This window comes from Pseudorca crassidens, chromosome 12 (genome assembly GCF_039906515.1).
Source record: "Pseudorca crassidens isolate mPseCra1 chromosome 12, mPseCra1.hap1, whole genome shotgun sequence".
NCBI classification, from domain to species: domain Eukaryota; kingdom Metazoa; phylum Chordata; class Mammalia; order Artiodactyla; family Delphinidae; genus Pseudorca; species Pseudorca crassidens.
In genome coordinates, this window is record NC_090307.1 from 8,045,620 (window position 1) to 8,061,190 (window position 15,571).

At 37.5% G+C, this 15,571-nt stretch overlaps 1 protein-coding gene across 2 annotated transcripts in view; it reads right to left on the reverse strand.

Moving 5' to 3' along the window:
* Positions 1–7,696: 7,696 nt before the first annotated feature.
* The window catches only part of DOK6 (docking protein 6), a 415,462-nt gene continuing 407,587 nt past the window's right edge, over positions 7,697–15,571 (reverse strand). For both annotated transcript variants that reach the window (XM_067698862.1, XM_067698864.1), the window contains one exon: positions 7,697–15,534. In XM_067698862.1, coding sequence (XP_067554963.1) covers positions 15,395–15,534 — 140 coding nt within the window. In that variant the 3' untranslated portion in view covers positions 7,697–15,394. The remainder of the gene's footprint in view (positions 15,535–15,571) is intronic.

The window sequence follows — 15,571 nt, forward strand, 5'->3', positions numbered from 1 at the left end:
GCAGGAAACCACTTTGAGCTCTGATAACTTTCTTTCTTCACTCTTCAAAATTTAACCTCAGCTGATTTTATATTTTTCTGCTAGTTCATTCTTTTTTTTTTTTAACATCTTTATTGGAGTATAATTGCTTTACAATGGTGTGTTAGTTTCTGCTTTACAACAAAATGAATCAGTTAATTGTTAATTGTTTTGGGTTTGTTATTGTAGGTCCTTTCCTTCTCTTGTGTTTCTTGCCTAGATAAGTTCCTTTAGCATTTGTTGTAAAGCTGGTTTGGTGGTGCTGTACTACTTAGGTGTATTTTTAACTAACTATGTACAGGACCTGTATGCTTTGTATCCTATTAACTTGTTGTATTCGCTTGTTAGTTTCAGGGGGTTTTTTTGGTGGATTCTTTGGAGTTCTCTGCATAGACAACTATGTCTTCTGCAAATAAAGATAGTTTCATTTATTGCTTCCCAATCTTTATGCATTTTATTTCTTTTCCTTGTCTTATTGTGGCAGCTTGGACTTCTAGCAAAATGTTGAATAGGGGTGATAAGATAGTCCATTCCTGCCTTCTCTCACCATTAAGTATGATGTTAGCTGTGGGTGTTTTGTAGATGTTCTTTATCAAGTTGAGAACATTTTTCTCTGAATTTGCTGAGAGTTTTTTAAAAATCATGAATGCACGTGGTATTTTGTCAAATGCCTTTTCTGCTTCAATTGATATGATTATATTACTTTTCTTTGTTAGCCTGTTGATGTGGTAGATTACATTTCTGAATTTTGAATGTTGAACCAGTCTTGCATAACTGTAATAAATCCTAGCTGATAACAATAATTATTTTTAGACATTGTTGGATTTGTTTTGCTAATATTTTGTTGATTTTTTTTTATCTAAGTTTATGGGAGATATTTATCTTTTTTTTTTTGGCAATGTTTTATCTGGTTTGATATTAGGATAATTCTGACTTCATAGAATGAGTTAGACATGATTTCTCTGCTTCTGTTTTTTGGAAGAGTTGTAGAGAATTAATTGGTATTATTTTTTTCCATAAATGTTTGGTAGGATGGTACCTTCACTTTGGAAGTTTATTAATTTTTGATTCAATTTCTTTAATAGATGTAGCGCTATACAGTTCGTCTATTTTTCCTTGTGTGAGGTTTGGTAGTTTATGCCTTTCAAGGAATTGGCCCATTTTATCTGTTATCAAGTTGTTAGCATAGAGTTGTTCCCAATATTCCCTTATTACCCTTTAACATCCAATTGTTTCTTCAATTGGCTATCCATAATTATGATCCTTCTTTATTTATGATAGTGGTAATTTTTGTCTTCTCTCTTTTTTCTTGACTACCTTTGCTTGACCTTACTAATTTTTTTTTTTATCTTTTCAAAGAATCAGATTTTGGTTTCATTGATTTTATTCTGTTATTTTCAATTTCATTGATTTCTGCTCTAATTTTTATTATTTTCTTTCTTCTGCTTGCTTTAGATTTATTTTGCTCTTCTTTCTCTAGTTACCTAAGGTGTAAGCTTTGATTATTGATTTTAGATTTCTCTTCTTTTCCATACTTGGCATTTAATGCTTTAAATATCACTGCATCCCACAAATTCTGGTAAGCTGTATTTTTATTTTTATCTAATTAAAATATTTTTGGATCTTTCTTGAGGCTTCTTTGACTCATGGGTTATTTTAAAATGCTTTTTAAACCTCTCTATATTTTTGGATTTCTCTACTATATTTGTCTTACAGAGTTCTAATTTAATTTTGTTGTAGTCTGAAAACATTATTTGTATGATTTCTATTCTTTTAAATGTATTAAGGTGTGTTTTATGGCCCAGAATATGGTCTACCTCGGAGAATATTTCATGTGAGCTTGAGAAGAGTGTGCATTCTGCTGCTGGTTGTAATATCCTACAAATGTTCAGTAGATCAAACTGACTGACAGTGCTGTTCAGGTCACCCTTATTCTTTCTGATTTCCTCCCTGCTTGTTCTATCACGTGCTGGTAGAGACATGCTGCAGTCTCCAGGTACAGTTATGGATTTTACTGTGTCACCTTGCAGTTTTATCAGCTTTTGCCTCGTGTATTTTGGTATTCTATTATTAGGAACATACACTTTTAGGACTGTCAGTGTTTCTTGGAGAATTGACCACTTTGTCACATGTAATGCCCTTTTTATCCCTGATAACATTCCTTGTCCTGAAGTCTGCTTTGTCTAAAATTAAACAGGTGCTCCAGCTTTCTTTTGAATTGTGTTAGCGTGTCCTATATATCTCCAGCTATGGGCTTGGACCATGGCAGACATTGGATTGGCCCCCAGGAGTCCTCACTGTGGCCCAGAATGCTCTGGAAGTGTACACACTCTCGGCCCACACATGTGCAGTACATACCCCCGCCCTGGCTTTGGTCAGTCCTGCCCCTGTGTGTCCTTTGGCCGAGAGCCTGGTCCCCACAGCTGGCTGTGCCTTTGGGGTGAGACTTCAGCACACTGTGATTCTGACTGAGGGTTGGGAGGCCTTGACAATGATTGGGGTTTGCTTGAAAGATGGCATGGACCAGACTGCATACTGACAAGTCTGGAATAAGGGCCTCTGGCAACTGGGGCGCCCAGGTGTTTCCCATCCAAGGACTCTCCATCCTCTCCCCCACCCCAGGAGCTCCTGAGATCAGAAGACATCGGGCTCGTTCTGGAATGAATGCTCCTGGCAGCATCTTGGGCATTTTCTGCTGTCCTCTTAGCTGCTCCTGACACTGAGCACATCCCAGCCGATTCTCTGCCTGAGCCTCTACCTGGACCTGCACTTTACTCCCCACCCGTACACAGCCACATTCACAAAGTGCATCCTGAGAGCTTTGCATGTGCCCCCTTCCCTTCCTGGGAGACTTCACAAAGAGCAAAAAAGAAAAAAGTGTACCAAGTACTCCTAGGTGCTCCTCAGAGAGATTTTCCCTCTTGAGCTCTTTTGTCTGCAGTCTGCTGTGATTATACTGGACCCCTACTGGTGTGATGGCAAGTGGCGGGGGAGGAGGGTGTTCTACTACTGTATGATTCAGTCTCAGCCTATGACTTTGTTAAGTTCACAGATGTTTCCCTGGCGGAATTGCTTTCCCTCTTGCCCTCTACCCCAATCCCTGGCTGCAGAGTTTCCAGTCTACTTCCATGACAGCCTGGCCACTGTTAACTATGTTATTATGATTATGATTTTTATTTTTCTTTCTCAGGTGAGACAGGAAGGCTGCAGGAGCTGGGACTAGGTTTGAGAACTGTGCTCTGACAAAGTCCTTTCCTCTGGAGTGTAGGTCTTTGTTACTGAGAAGGCTCTTGGCTTATTTCACAGTAGTGATGCTGCCCCTTCCCTGGCCAGGTCCATGAGGGAATCTTTCTTGAATCCTCATGGTGAGACTCTGGTGGCTTTCGGGGTCCCTCTTAGACTATGGTTTCCATGAGTTTCTCACGCTTAGTCCACAGTTATGTTCAGCAATTCATCCAGCTCACCATTTAGGTGTTCCTATTAGTTGATGGCCTCAGAGCTTCTGCTCCAGGTGAGGAGATATTGGTTGCGGTAGCTGTCTGGATGTGTCTGTCTCTGCAGATTTTGCAGTGGAGGTCTGCCTTGTGACCTCAGTTCTCTGATAGATCCAAGGAAAGTCACTGATTTTTAGTCTGTTCAGTTTTTTCTTGTTGTAATCATGGCCACTGCCAAGCTCTTTCTATGTTGGCATTAAACCTGGAAGTCCTTCCCCACATACTTGTAGTATATGTATTTTCTACTGTCTTGGTTTCTGGCCTGTTTCTTTGTCCTGATTTTGTGACGCTTCACTAGGGTGGCCTGACATTGGATTCTGACCCATCTGACTCTCTCTGTTCCATACTTATTTTTGTCCCACTTTCACGGGCCACCGATCCACGTGACAAAATACTTACTGTCTATGAAAATTGAGCACAAATAAAATATAGAATACAATCTGAAGATTCGTATGAGGTCATATGATCATACTCAGTTTCCCTGACTGTTCAGGTCAACATCAGACCTTATCAAATTTTTAGTCCAAAAAGAAGCAAAAGGTAGTAAAGAGACATACCATCTCAAGCCACGAGAAGAAAATAATGTGTCAAGTCTACACAGTCAGCACAAACTAAGTCAGAGGAACTGTCAGTTACACCCATCCATCCCAGAATACAGTCTGAGGCACCAGACTTCATGACTTTTTTTGGATGATGCTAAAATGGAATAAATGCAAGTCAAAGGAAAGTGTTTCCCTGGCTACATGTATTCAGTATATATTTTAAAGATTAGTTGCACAGGAGGTAAATGAGAATCAGAAGAATGCATGGGTAAGAGGAAACAAGGCACTAACAGCATGATCAGGGTGTATATATACATACGAATGTTAGGCTTCAGTGGAAGAAAACACAATGCAAAGCAAGATAAACAAAACAGAATGGCAACTTGAGAAAGGAGGTCCACACATCCTGAGGGCCCGTTACACAGTGCTGGTTATATGCTTTCATAAATGTGTGAAAGAGTCACTTTAACATAAACAATGGATCCAAGTCAGAGTAGCCCTATAGCTTCTTCACTCCATATGGCCATAAACCAGAACATTGCAAAGCTTTTCTGAATAGATCATTGAACAATTTCTTCTAAAACTCTAAACTCTTTCTCTTTACATGTTAATAGAAGCAGTGTTGAAGTTGAACATTTCTATTAAGTTAGACTAAGAAACAATCCATTACTGCCCAAGACCTGTTACCATCACTTCCAGATTAGGGAACATCGTTAATAATAATCACCAGTTATTATTGTAAGAATCCCATGTCATTTAAACTTCAAGAAAAGATGGTGTCTAGACAGGAACCAAAAAAGACAGAGATGATCTCTTTTACTCGAGTTCTCAGCAGTGACCTGAATTATTTGAGAGCTCATAATGTTCTGATACATTAAAAATAATGCCCCAAACTCTACAACACACAGTTAAGTATAGCATAAAAATGTTATTGTTTAAAATGTCAAACATCATGATATAACATCTCTTTTGGGGAATAGTGCCTCTTGGATATGTATACATTTTACATCTCTGTTGAAGAGTTGGAAAGGACAAATGTCACACGAAGGATGGAATAATTACATTTTGTTCATGTATGTAGTGAATAGTTTGTACTATATGCAATGTTGATTTTACCTGAGATATCCAATATCACCCCCAATCAGTCTAAGTTGTGCACAATATTAAAAGTAGCTGTGGACAATCTTTCCTATATAATACCTAGTCATCCCACTTACAATTTCTAAATTTATGATGATTCATTTTAGTTACATTTCTTAGCTCTCTCAATGGTCCATGCAATTTAGGATTTAGAATGCCAGCTTCTCTCAGTATTGAGAAAGAGGGCCAGGTGGTGGGGAAGGAGGGTGGGGGGTGCGGAGCTGAGCAGAACGTTCACAGTATATCCTTTGCGGCATTTTTACTTTAGATTATTTTGCTGACAGTGAGGTGGCTGTAGTTAGAGTGAGTGAAATGGATTAGTTCTGCTAATGGCTTTAATATTTATTGTTTTGGACATCAAGCTCTGTCTATTTAGGTCTCTGAAATAGAATTACATTTGTTAAAAAACTATAAACTTCAGAAACAGCAGGCTACCTAAAACATGTTTTAATGGATATTGGAACAAGAAAGGAGTTTATTAAGTCAAGCAACATTGGCTGAACAGCGCTAGACTGGATATACCTACTTCATGACTTGAAATGCATACTTTTCCTTAAATGGTGAGTTCCTTAAAGGAGAATCTAAGTCTTACTCACTTTTGAATTCCCAGCTCTTAGAAGATTCAATTAATGTTTTTTAAATTGAATTTTGAAAGAGTATTTTTTTTCTCTCAGCTACCTTATAATCAAAGTTTGCAAATATTCAGAAGAGTATAAGAGATGTAGAACAGGTTTCTGTAATTCACACATACATAGACAGTGATGGCGAGTCCATATTCGTCTTATGTACACGTTTGTGTCGAGAGGAATAGGGAATTTTAGAAAAACGGGTTTAACAAAATTTATACAATAGAAATAGCAAGAGGTAATTTTGGAGTTATGTTAGACTATGCTGCCTAATAATTTCCTGTGATTAAAAAAAGTGAGGCCTAGCTATTCAGAGAGAGAGAGAGAGAGAAAAAGTGAGGGATTGAGAAAGAAGAAGAAGGAGGAGGAGGGGAAGGGGTGGGAAGGGGGGAAGGAGGAAGAGAGAAATGCAGAGACAGCTTCGAGAAAGGGATTTAGGAAGCTGACGAGGCTGGTCTCTCTTCCCTCCCTCACTCCTTTATTTTTGCCATCTCAGGTCTTCTGTGGAAAGCCACACAGCCTTTTGCCATCAGAGTGCCCGCCTGGCACTGCTGTGTATCCAAAGTAATTAAAAGGAGGCCAGAACAAGGGCCAAGAGATACCGGGTGCCCTCTACTCGTGTCTTGTCAATATCAAGCATTCAGTAAGTATTCAGCCACTGACTAGCCTTTGAGATCATATACATCAGCAGCCCGGTTTCCTAAAACACCTAGATACTAGGATAGTTCATGTTTCCATGAATATTTAGGTACTGTATCCAGTTCTTGCTCAAACATTGATTTAAAATTTTACCATATGGATATCAAAATTAGGTATATTTGCCTACTATTTTTCTTGAATAACTTAGAAATAAAGATAGCAGTTTTGCCATTTTGGGGACTTATTTGATTTTGCTTTTCTTTGTATATTACAAAAATAGCATAGTAATTGCTATTGGGCCGTGCCCTCTGACATGCATTTATTAAATATCTTCTCTTATGTCAGCTCTAAACTTACACAAACCTTGCACTTTTCATAAGGACCCTTTGCCCGGTAAATATAATCCCCATGATTTTAATAGTGATCGAAAGGAAAAGAAAAATCTATCAAGTTCACATCACCAATTTGTTATGAAATTAACACAAAAACGTCATATCCAGAATAAGCTGTATTTCATTCAGCAGTTAGAAAGAATGAGTGCATCATCATTGCCACTCCCTAAGTATTTTCCAACCTTCTACCTTCTGCACAGAATTGAAAGCACTCATACATTTTTCATTGCTTTCTTCAAATTCATGACCTTGTCCAGACCTGGTTGGAGCAGGACATTTTAGCACTAGGACTGACCGCTTGACCCTCACCCGTTTTGATTTCTCTGATATTATGGAAGCCTCACCCTTTCTTTAAAGACATGACTCTCTAAAAGGAAAAATACTCCCAACTAATTTGGTAAAGTAATAAGATATATCCAGCTAATATTTAAAGATTAAGTTTCAAGAACAGATTCTGTGGTCTAAATCCAAGTGACAAAGGTTCTATATCGTGGGATGGAAAATAATAAAGAAGCTACTGGTGTCTGGTACAGTCATGACCACACACATTTCACTTTGGATATTAAACCTTTGTCTACCAAATGTTCATTTTTAATAATTTTCTTTTTTTTATTAAAGGGTGAGCATAGTTCCGGAGGAAAAACTTTTTTCTAGTTGTGTGACACTGAGAAAGCCACTTAAAAACTTTGGGTGTGACTTCACTAGAAAATGTGTTAACCACCAATGTCATTTTCAATATTAATATTCTATGATTCCACCAAACCAGAGTCAACCTAATAAAAATTATATTCTATTATCATAAGGAAAACACTGAAAATGCATAATAAATTCTCAGTAACCTTACATTTAATAAAGGGCCTTCTTTTACTTTATTTTAAAAATAGCAAGCCAATAAGTAAAGGAATAATTGACATTTTAAAGGTTAGCAGAATATGATTGCCAGAATTCTGTTTAATTATATAGTTACAATTCATCATTCAATAACAGAAATTAAGGAAATCATATAATATTACAGTGCCAACAATATTAAACAACCCTTGAGTAAAAAACCATCAAGTTAGATATTCAAAGTCTCAATCATGCAAAGTTGTCATGTAAAGTAGTAGTTTTGAACGGCTTTACCTTTTTTTAAGTGATGGGGGAAACTTACTCTTGCACAGTATAAATTTTCCTCCTGGTAGCAATATCATTTGTAAATTTCTTAGAATTATGAGTAAGACATTAATAAGTTTTATCTATTAAGGATTGAGATATAGAAACTATGAATTCAGAAAAAGGTAATTCTTGAACTATGCATTTCATGTATTTTACCAAGGGGGATAATCACACAGACAGATTTTAAAATAATTTAATTTCCTAATTTTATTATTGCCACATTATAATAATATTTTCTGTTCTGCCAGAAATTCACATTTAGTTTCCAGGGGCAGCTGTTTCTTTGCATTCCCTTCCCAAAGGTGGCCCAATGAGTATTTAAGTCCAGACGTCCCCCAACTATTATTTATCTGGGATAGATTGTGATTAAAAATAAAGAATGTCAAATCACATATTTTCCAGTAGAAGCAAGTTTGCAATGGCTATTTTATTTCTTAACAGGGGCCTAGCATCCAAAGTTATTTTTATCAAAGTACTCATAAACAATAAATTTAATCAATGACAATTGACATTTGTTTACAATGTACAGTATAAGACTTCACAAAGTATATATAAATTAATTTAAAAGAATTTATGGAAAGTAGACATACAGCACATAATTTTAATATATTTTGAAGATTCATAGGGATAAGGATTTTACAAGATGGGATAATTCTATGTGGACCTAGGAAAAAGAGTATTACAGTGGAATATATAGTGTAGGTAAATAGTCAAAAGTGTGTGTGTGTGTGTGTGTGTGTGTGTGTGTGTGTGTTAGGGCTTGTGTGGAGAGAGTAACTGAGGCCCCTGCAGACCCTGGGAGGTCTCCTGTCATCTTCAGTAAAGGTGATTCTGGCTTTCATGTTCATTTATTGTCAAGGGGTAGACTGATTTGTTGCTGTGATTTATACATTGCTTACTATAACTAAAATTATAGTGTCTTATACTGGGAAAGAATCTTCTACTTCAGGTCATCACAAAAATTTGGAGTTCCATCTCCCCCAACTCCACCCACTTATATATATATTTTCTTTTAGATAAGAAAAAGCATTGTTCTTTGAATTATGCAATATATATGTAAATCTCAATTTTATTAATCAAATTATTTCATATTGACCTATATCATATTAATTTCTGATTCATACTTAATATCAAGATACTTCTGTCATTTTCTTCTTCATTTTCCCTGCCTTTCAGCCTCAAAGAGTTAACGATATTGAAACGCCATAAAAAGCCTCTCATAACTCATAATGTTTTCTTTGAGAGAAATCATGTGGTGACTTAAAAAAAATTATTTTTAAATCATCATCTCAATTTTGTTTTTCTCCTTAATTTGGGTTTTTAAATTTCTGATTCCTGAAAATAAGCGACTCTTACAAGGCTGTGGATCACTTGAGTGTTAAGATAACAATCAAATTCCAACATGAACACAACTACAGGGACAGTGTGGAGACCTTGCTCCATTTGACCCATGATTCTGTGTCTACAAAAAGGATTGATTTTATGTTCTCATTAAGTCTCAAATTGTCCTAAAATCAGGGAGCAGACTGAGGAAGTTACCTGCATCAACTACTAAACTTCCCAAAATAACTATTAGAAAATTTTAATCCACTCATTCTTCTTAAAACCAGAATATGGAATATGGACTAGGGTAGCAGACATAGAAGATGAGGTAAAATAAAAACTTATTAAGCTGAATTATTAGAAGGAAGTTGGTATATTTCAATTAAAAATGTATTTTTCCTCTCCTTTAAATCTTAACAAGACGTTAAAATCTTCAACTGGGAAAAATGTCCTAAAATCGCAAGTAAAATGTGGTTTTCATATTATTTAGTAATTTTAACTTATTTATCTAAAGTTCATTTAAATAATTTTCTACTGAAGTGTGTAAGAAAAAACTTGATGTGTAAGGTATTTTAATGTAAAAAATGCCATTTCCCAAATTTCGATTGAAAATGAAAGCTTTTTGAGTTCACATGGAAAAAAATGTAGCTTGGATATTATTATCTAAGTTGTGACAAATGCCATAGATAATTAAACGAAAGTGCTACAGAATGATAAAGATCCTCAAAATAATAATCACAATTATAATATGATGAACTAGCAGGAATACAAAACATAGACATCTACTTAATTTTTTTAAAGTTGTTCAACTATCGCTTCAGGATAAATAAATTTGAATTTCCAACAAAGAACTCGAAGACAGTGTAGGAGTAATAAAACTTATCCTAATCATTCATGACCTACAGTCAGTCTAATGAATTGCCTCATCAAGCCTTTCTATTGATATCGTGGTGAGGAATCCAGGAAGAGTGAGGAACATCTAAAAAACTGGAAGAAACCCTTAAATGTACAAGGGCCTATTTATTTAGAGACCATGTGGTATTTCTCGCTCCCACCATGCCTAACTGGGAGATGACATGGAGTCAAGGAAACATTCTTGGATTAGAAGCCTGGAATGAGGCAAAACTATTCCTGACCATTTTCTTTGCCTTTGAATAAATTACAATACCCACGGGTTTTGGTTTTCTCCTGAGCAGAACATAAAGCGGAAATTTTCTTGTACGTGATTGCTTTCAGAGCTAGCTAGCATTCCATCTATTTAGAAAATGTGTCCAACATCTCATGATACTTCCCCGAGAGTCTATGAACTATCCCATGCCTCACCTAGTTGTAATAATTGTAGAAATGATACAACAAAGATTTACATTCTTGAGTAAAAATGGAAGCATTTGTGGTCGTTTCAGAGAAGAAAAGTGGGTGAATCTTTCGAATACATTGATAGAGAATTCACATGTGAGGCTGTTGACCTCTTATTTAGTCCCCAGCCAGTGTCACAGTGTCAACATCATGTTGAAACTCAGATGAGGTTGACCATACGAAACTGATGCTCGTGTCACTGAAGAGACATTTAACCATGGGTGTTTTGTGATGATACATTCTTTTGTGTGCAATAATTTTCACTAAACTGAAGGAAGCATACTTGATATGTGTTGTCTTTCTGTGGTAACTTCAAAACCTTATACAACCTATGTCTTCTTTCAATTGCATACTTAGTACGAGGTGAAACTAGTAAAGAAGGCCATGTCTGTGACATAGAACTGAGGTCACAATATGAAGACAGCAGAGTCCCAGTGTAACACTGGACACTTCATTGGAGTTTTTGTAATTTTATCTAAACTGTTGCCCTAATGACTAGTTCCCTTCCTCTTGCTCTACCCGCTCCATGGGAAGTTGCACTCCATAAATTTCATAGGCTAGAAATTCATTTGTGTGGTGTATCACCTACTATAATTATTAACACAGGTCTAGTGGCAAAGTTCTATCTATTTTGAGAAGGCCAAGTTTCCGGGATTATAAAGTATAGTTAATGATTGATAAAGCAGTTTGAAATTGCAAGGTATTGACAGACATGATAGATTTGGAGAAAATGTATAATTTTCACTTTGAGCAGTTTTTAGTATAATGTTTGCTATAAAACACAAAGTGTTAAAGGCCTAAGCTCAGCCCCACTGAGTGTATACTGCCCATTTATTGTGCTGTATGTATTGTAAAAATCAAATCTGGACTACAATGTTTTTACAAGAATATAATTTTCTTAGCTTGTTTTCACTGTAGCATTAATGATCCATTTTAGTAAGTGGCTCAAATAATCAAGGGAGTAGTGTAATCATGCTTTTTTACAGAGTTTTCTGAGATATTGGCCAAAGAATGAGGGGCAGACATCAATTTTTATGATGTTTTTAATATCTACTATAAAGATACCACATGCAATAAATTGGATTTATAGAAACTACTAACAGTGTAAAGTTATTTATCAGTCCACTGCTTCTATACTGGACAGAAAGAATAAGTGGTTAACCATTTTATAGGTGATAAATTATTTTCAAACATAATTGCCCAATGAAGACAGAGGAAAATTGTACAAGATACAAGGACTAGTACTATAGTTACTACTTGTTGGAAAAGGTGAGGTTTACTTTTAATAAATACGTTTCACTTTATTTCACATGCTCTATCAAACCACATCTTCCTTAATATATAAGTAAATATATATTTCTTATTTCATTAAGTTCAAATTGTGGCAGTGGCCAAAACCTATTGATTCATAAATATTTATTGCATAAACAAATTAGTTCTGAGTGCTAATCATCATCATTGTTTGATGACTAAGAGAAAGAAGTGTTTTCTTTTCCCTCCCACCAGAATAGTAAACCATTGGGTCAAAGTTATTTTGTACTTTTCTACATAAATATAATGTCACGTGTACAACAATTAATATTATCAGAACAAAAAATTGGGGACATAAAAAATAAACCCCTTCAGATAATCTTTCCATGAAATGTGTACGTCTTCCAGGCTTTCTCTGCTCTTAGAAGATCCTTTATGACTTGTGTTGGGTTCCTTGACCACTGCTTTCTTCCAACCTGATATGGAAACTGTGACCATCATCGTCCGCCGGTCTAAATCTGGATGGAAAGCTGACTGGGTCAGTTTCAGAAGGAGCCGAAAGATGTCTTTGGTTCATAGCAGTCACTCCCTCACAATGAAAAAGTCACATGTATATTAAAGAAGAACACAATTTCTGAAGGGAGGAAAATGCTTGCAAAGCGTAGAGGCATCTTCAGTCAAAAACCTACAAGCTCGAGTGAGTTGGATACACGCCTATGACCACTCTACTTACTCCACTGGTGCTGGTTTTATGACCTTCCAGCAGACCGGTTCAGTAAGTTTTCATCTTTGGTTTTTGCAGAATATTTATCTGCTTGTCACTGATTACAGTGTGCATTGCCTTATGCCAAGTATATTAGGTTAATGTAAATTCTATCTGGTCATTTAGCAATTTTGACTTAGCTGCAATTTTAAGTATAGTTAGAGGAGTATGCTAGAATAAATCTCCAAAAATTTATCATGAAATCTTTTACAGCATTATTCTCATTGTGATGAGATTGGGTTAAGGACATGGGAAGGAAATTTCTCTCTGACTCTTTTTTATGACATTATTTTCTGAATGAACCGGCCCAAGGTTATGCCTGATCTTTGGGACCCCGTCAGTTACACTCACTGGCAATGATCACAAGCAAACAGTGTTCTGGAAACTACTTCATGCGGGAATCGTGTCTCCCACCAAACAGACACAAGAGCAGACTCGTCCAATTAGCAGAATCCGCCCCCGGACCCGCTGTCTGTGCTTCGGCACATTAATAAAGCTGAGACATATACCAGGACCCCTGAGGATCTGTCCCCCTAAGTTCCATGTAGAAACTTGTGGTCTGTAAGCAACAACTCGACCGAGTGAGCCACAAGAGGCTTGCTTTGAGCGTGGCACCACTGGGAGCTGTGCTCAAATGGTCTCAGCTGGGAGTTGCTCTGGTGTGTTTCACTAGCGGCATTTCAAAAGCAAATGCCATGTGCTAAAGTAATTCAGAGGTGTTCAACCCTGAAAGCTGGGATTTCAGGGAAGGCTGTATCGTCGTCAGGAACCAGTCGTCTGCTATTCTGCTGTGTCAGCAAAATTCACAGTGCAGAGCATTTGAGTAATTTTCTTTTTATCCCTGAAAGCTTAGGATAATTATTTTTCACAGCCACATTAACTCTTATGATTAGCATCTTGAGGGCATTTTCAGACTTATCTGATGTGTGGAAAATCTAGGCAGTTGATATAAGTGCAAATTTATCACGGAGGGACTGAATACCTCTTTTACCACTAGTAACTCTCCACAATGAATTGTGACTCTGCATTCAAGCTATGGACATGGATGAAAAAAAATCCTTATCACAGATCAGCAAAAAAGGTACCCTTTCAACAGACTAACTTTGAAAGCTTAAAAAAATTTTGATATTGAAAAAAAAAATCAGGTTTTCATCTTACATGACCTGGGCTCGCCGTTCTTTAAATCCACCTTCGGAGTCTTTATGAGCTGACCGTCTTAGGCACGTGGCATCAGATAATTCGGGCAGAATGATTTTTATTTTTACTTGAGTAAACTCCAAAACTAAGGGCAAAAATATCTATGTTGACCCAAATTAGCCAAACTTCCCCAGTTCACGTGGAAATCACCACGTCCCTTTAAATCTAGTAGGTTTGTCATTAGTCTCAGGAATGAAAAAAACTTTTTTTTGGGGGGGGTCTATTTTCTCTTATAATCCCAGCCAACCCATATCCAGTAAAAGGGAAGTAAAGCCCAGCCAATTCTGGTTACACAGTAAATTACAAGCCCCTGATGGCTCTCTGGGAACAGCATCTGTGACACATAAAATGATACCTACAGTCCTGTCCCTATTGTTGGTCTCCTGACAGCAAAATGTCTGATTTCATTTAAAGTGTACTTTTATCTCTTTCTTAAACAGATTGTCATTTAGAGTGCTTCTTTTCCTTGAGGTTAAAGGAAAGCCAATCGAGGATCACACCCAATCTTCCCCACGTAGCTCAGAGGGGGCCAAAGGGAGAAACATCGTCACCAACAAGGGATTACTGAACAGAAAGACAGTGCAGTGACGTGACGTGCAGGACAGCCAGACTGGTTCCTTCGCTTCTGAAGTGGTCCCCCTTTTCACATCGTCACCTATGTTTCTCACAGGAGCAGACATGACTACATAAATACTTTACTAATAAGAAGCCTTTTTTTTTTTTTTTTACAGCACTATTTTAAAAATAGCTATTCAACTTAACAATCTTAATTTTAATGCACCAAATAACAGTTTTCAACAATTTAAGTGAGCATATGCTGTCACTCTCAGCACACATTGATATATACTTGTTATAGATGGATACAGCAATATCCATATCTATATTTGTCTACAGACACACACACACACACAACACACACACACAGAGCACACACACAGAATAGAGCTACAGGGCCCTGCTTAAGAGTGTGTTCTAAATTTCGTGGGCGTGTTCCCTTGTCACTGGGCTTATTTATATGGAAAGTTGTGATGCCATTTGTAGAGCTTACTGGATTTGTCCCTGTCGAAACCCTCCAAGCCACAGAACTTGTGGTGGGTCACCTTTCTGTCTAAGGACAGACCTCTCCTCAGGTGGGACGACTGAGCCAGGAGGACAGGGGCAATGCCTTCACCCAGGTATAGTCCAGCGTGGGCGACTTCTCACCCTGCCCAGGCTTCTGCTACTGTCAGACTCAAAGGATTTTGTTTAAATGACTGTTCAGACGATTTGGATTCTATTTTTGTAAAACATAGACTCCCCTGCAAGAAACTCAATAAATAAAGGACTTAGCCACGGAATCAAGGAAGCAGAACTCCAGTTTTTAACCTTCCACTGGGAGCGGGGATAGACCCAACCCATTTCAATGTTCCCTGCAATTGGTCCTCCGCGAGGCAGAGGGCGTGATGGCCCCCAGGCAGGTCCGGAGACTGTCTCTCTGGTCTCAGCATCTCTCTGGGTGTCATTGGATGAGGCTGGAGCTGTAGCTGAAGCCGTAGCTGCTGGACCGGGACAAGGACGGCTGTGTCTCTTCGCTCTGCTCCGAGGTGTAGCTGGGAAACGTCTGTGCGCGTGACATCTTCGAGGACCCGAACCCGTGACCTGGAGAGAGAAAAAGGAAGGAGAGCTGTACCAAGAA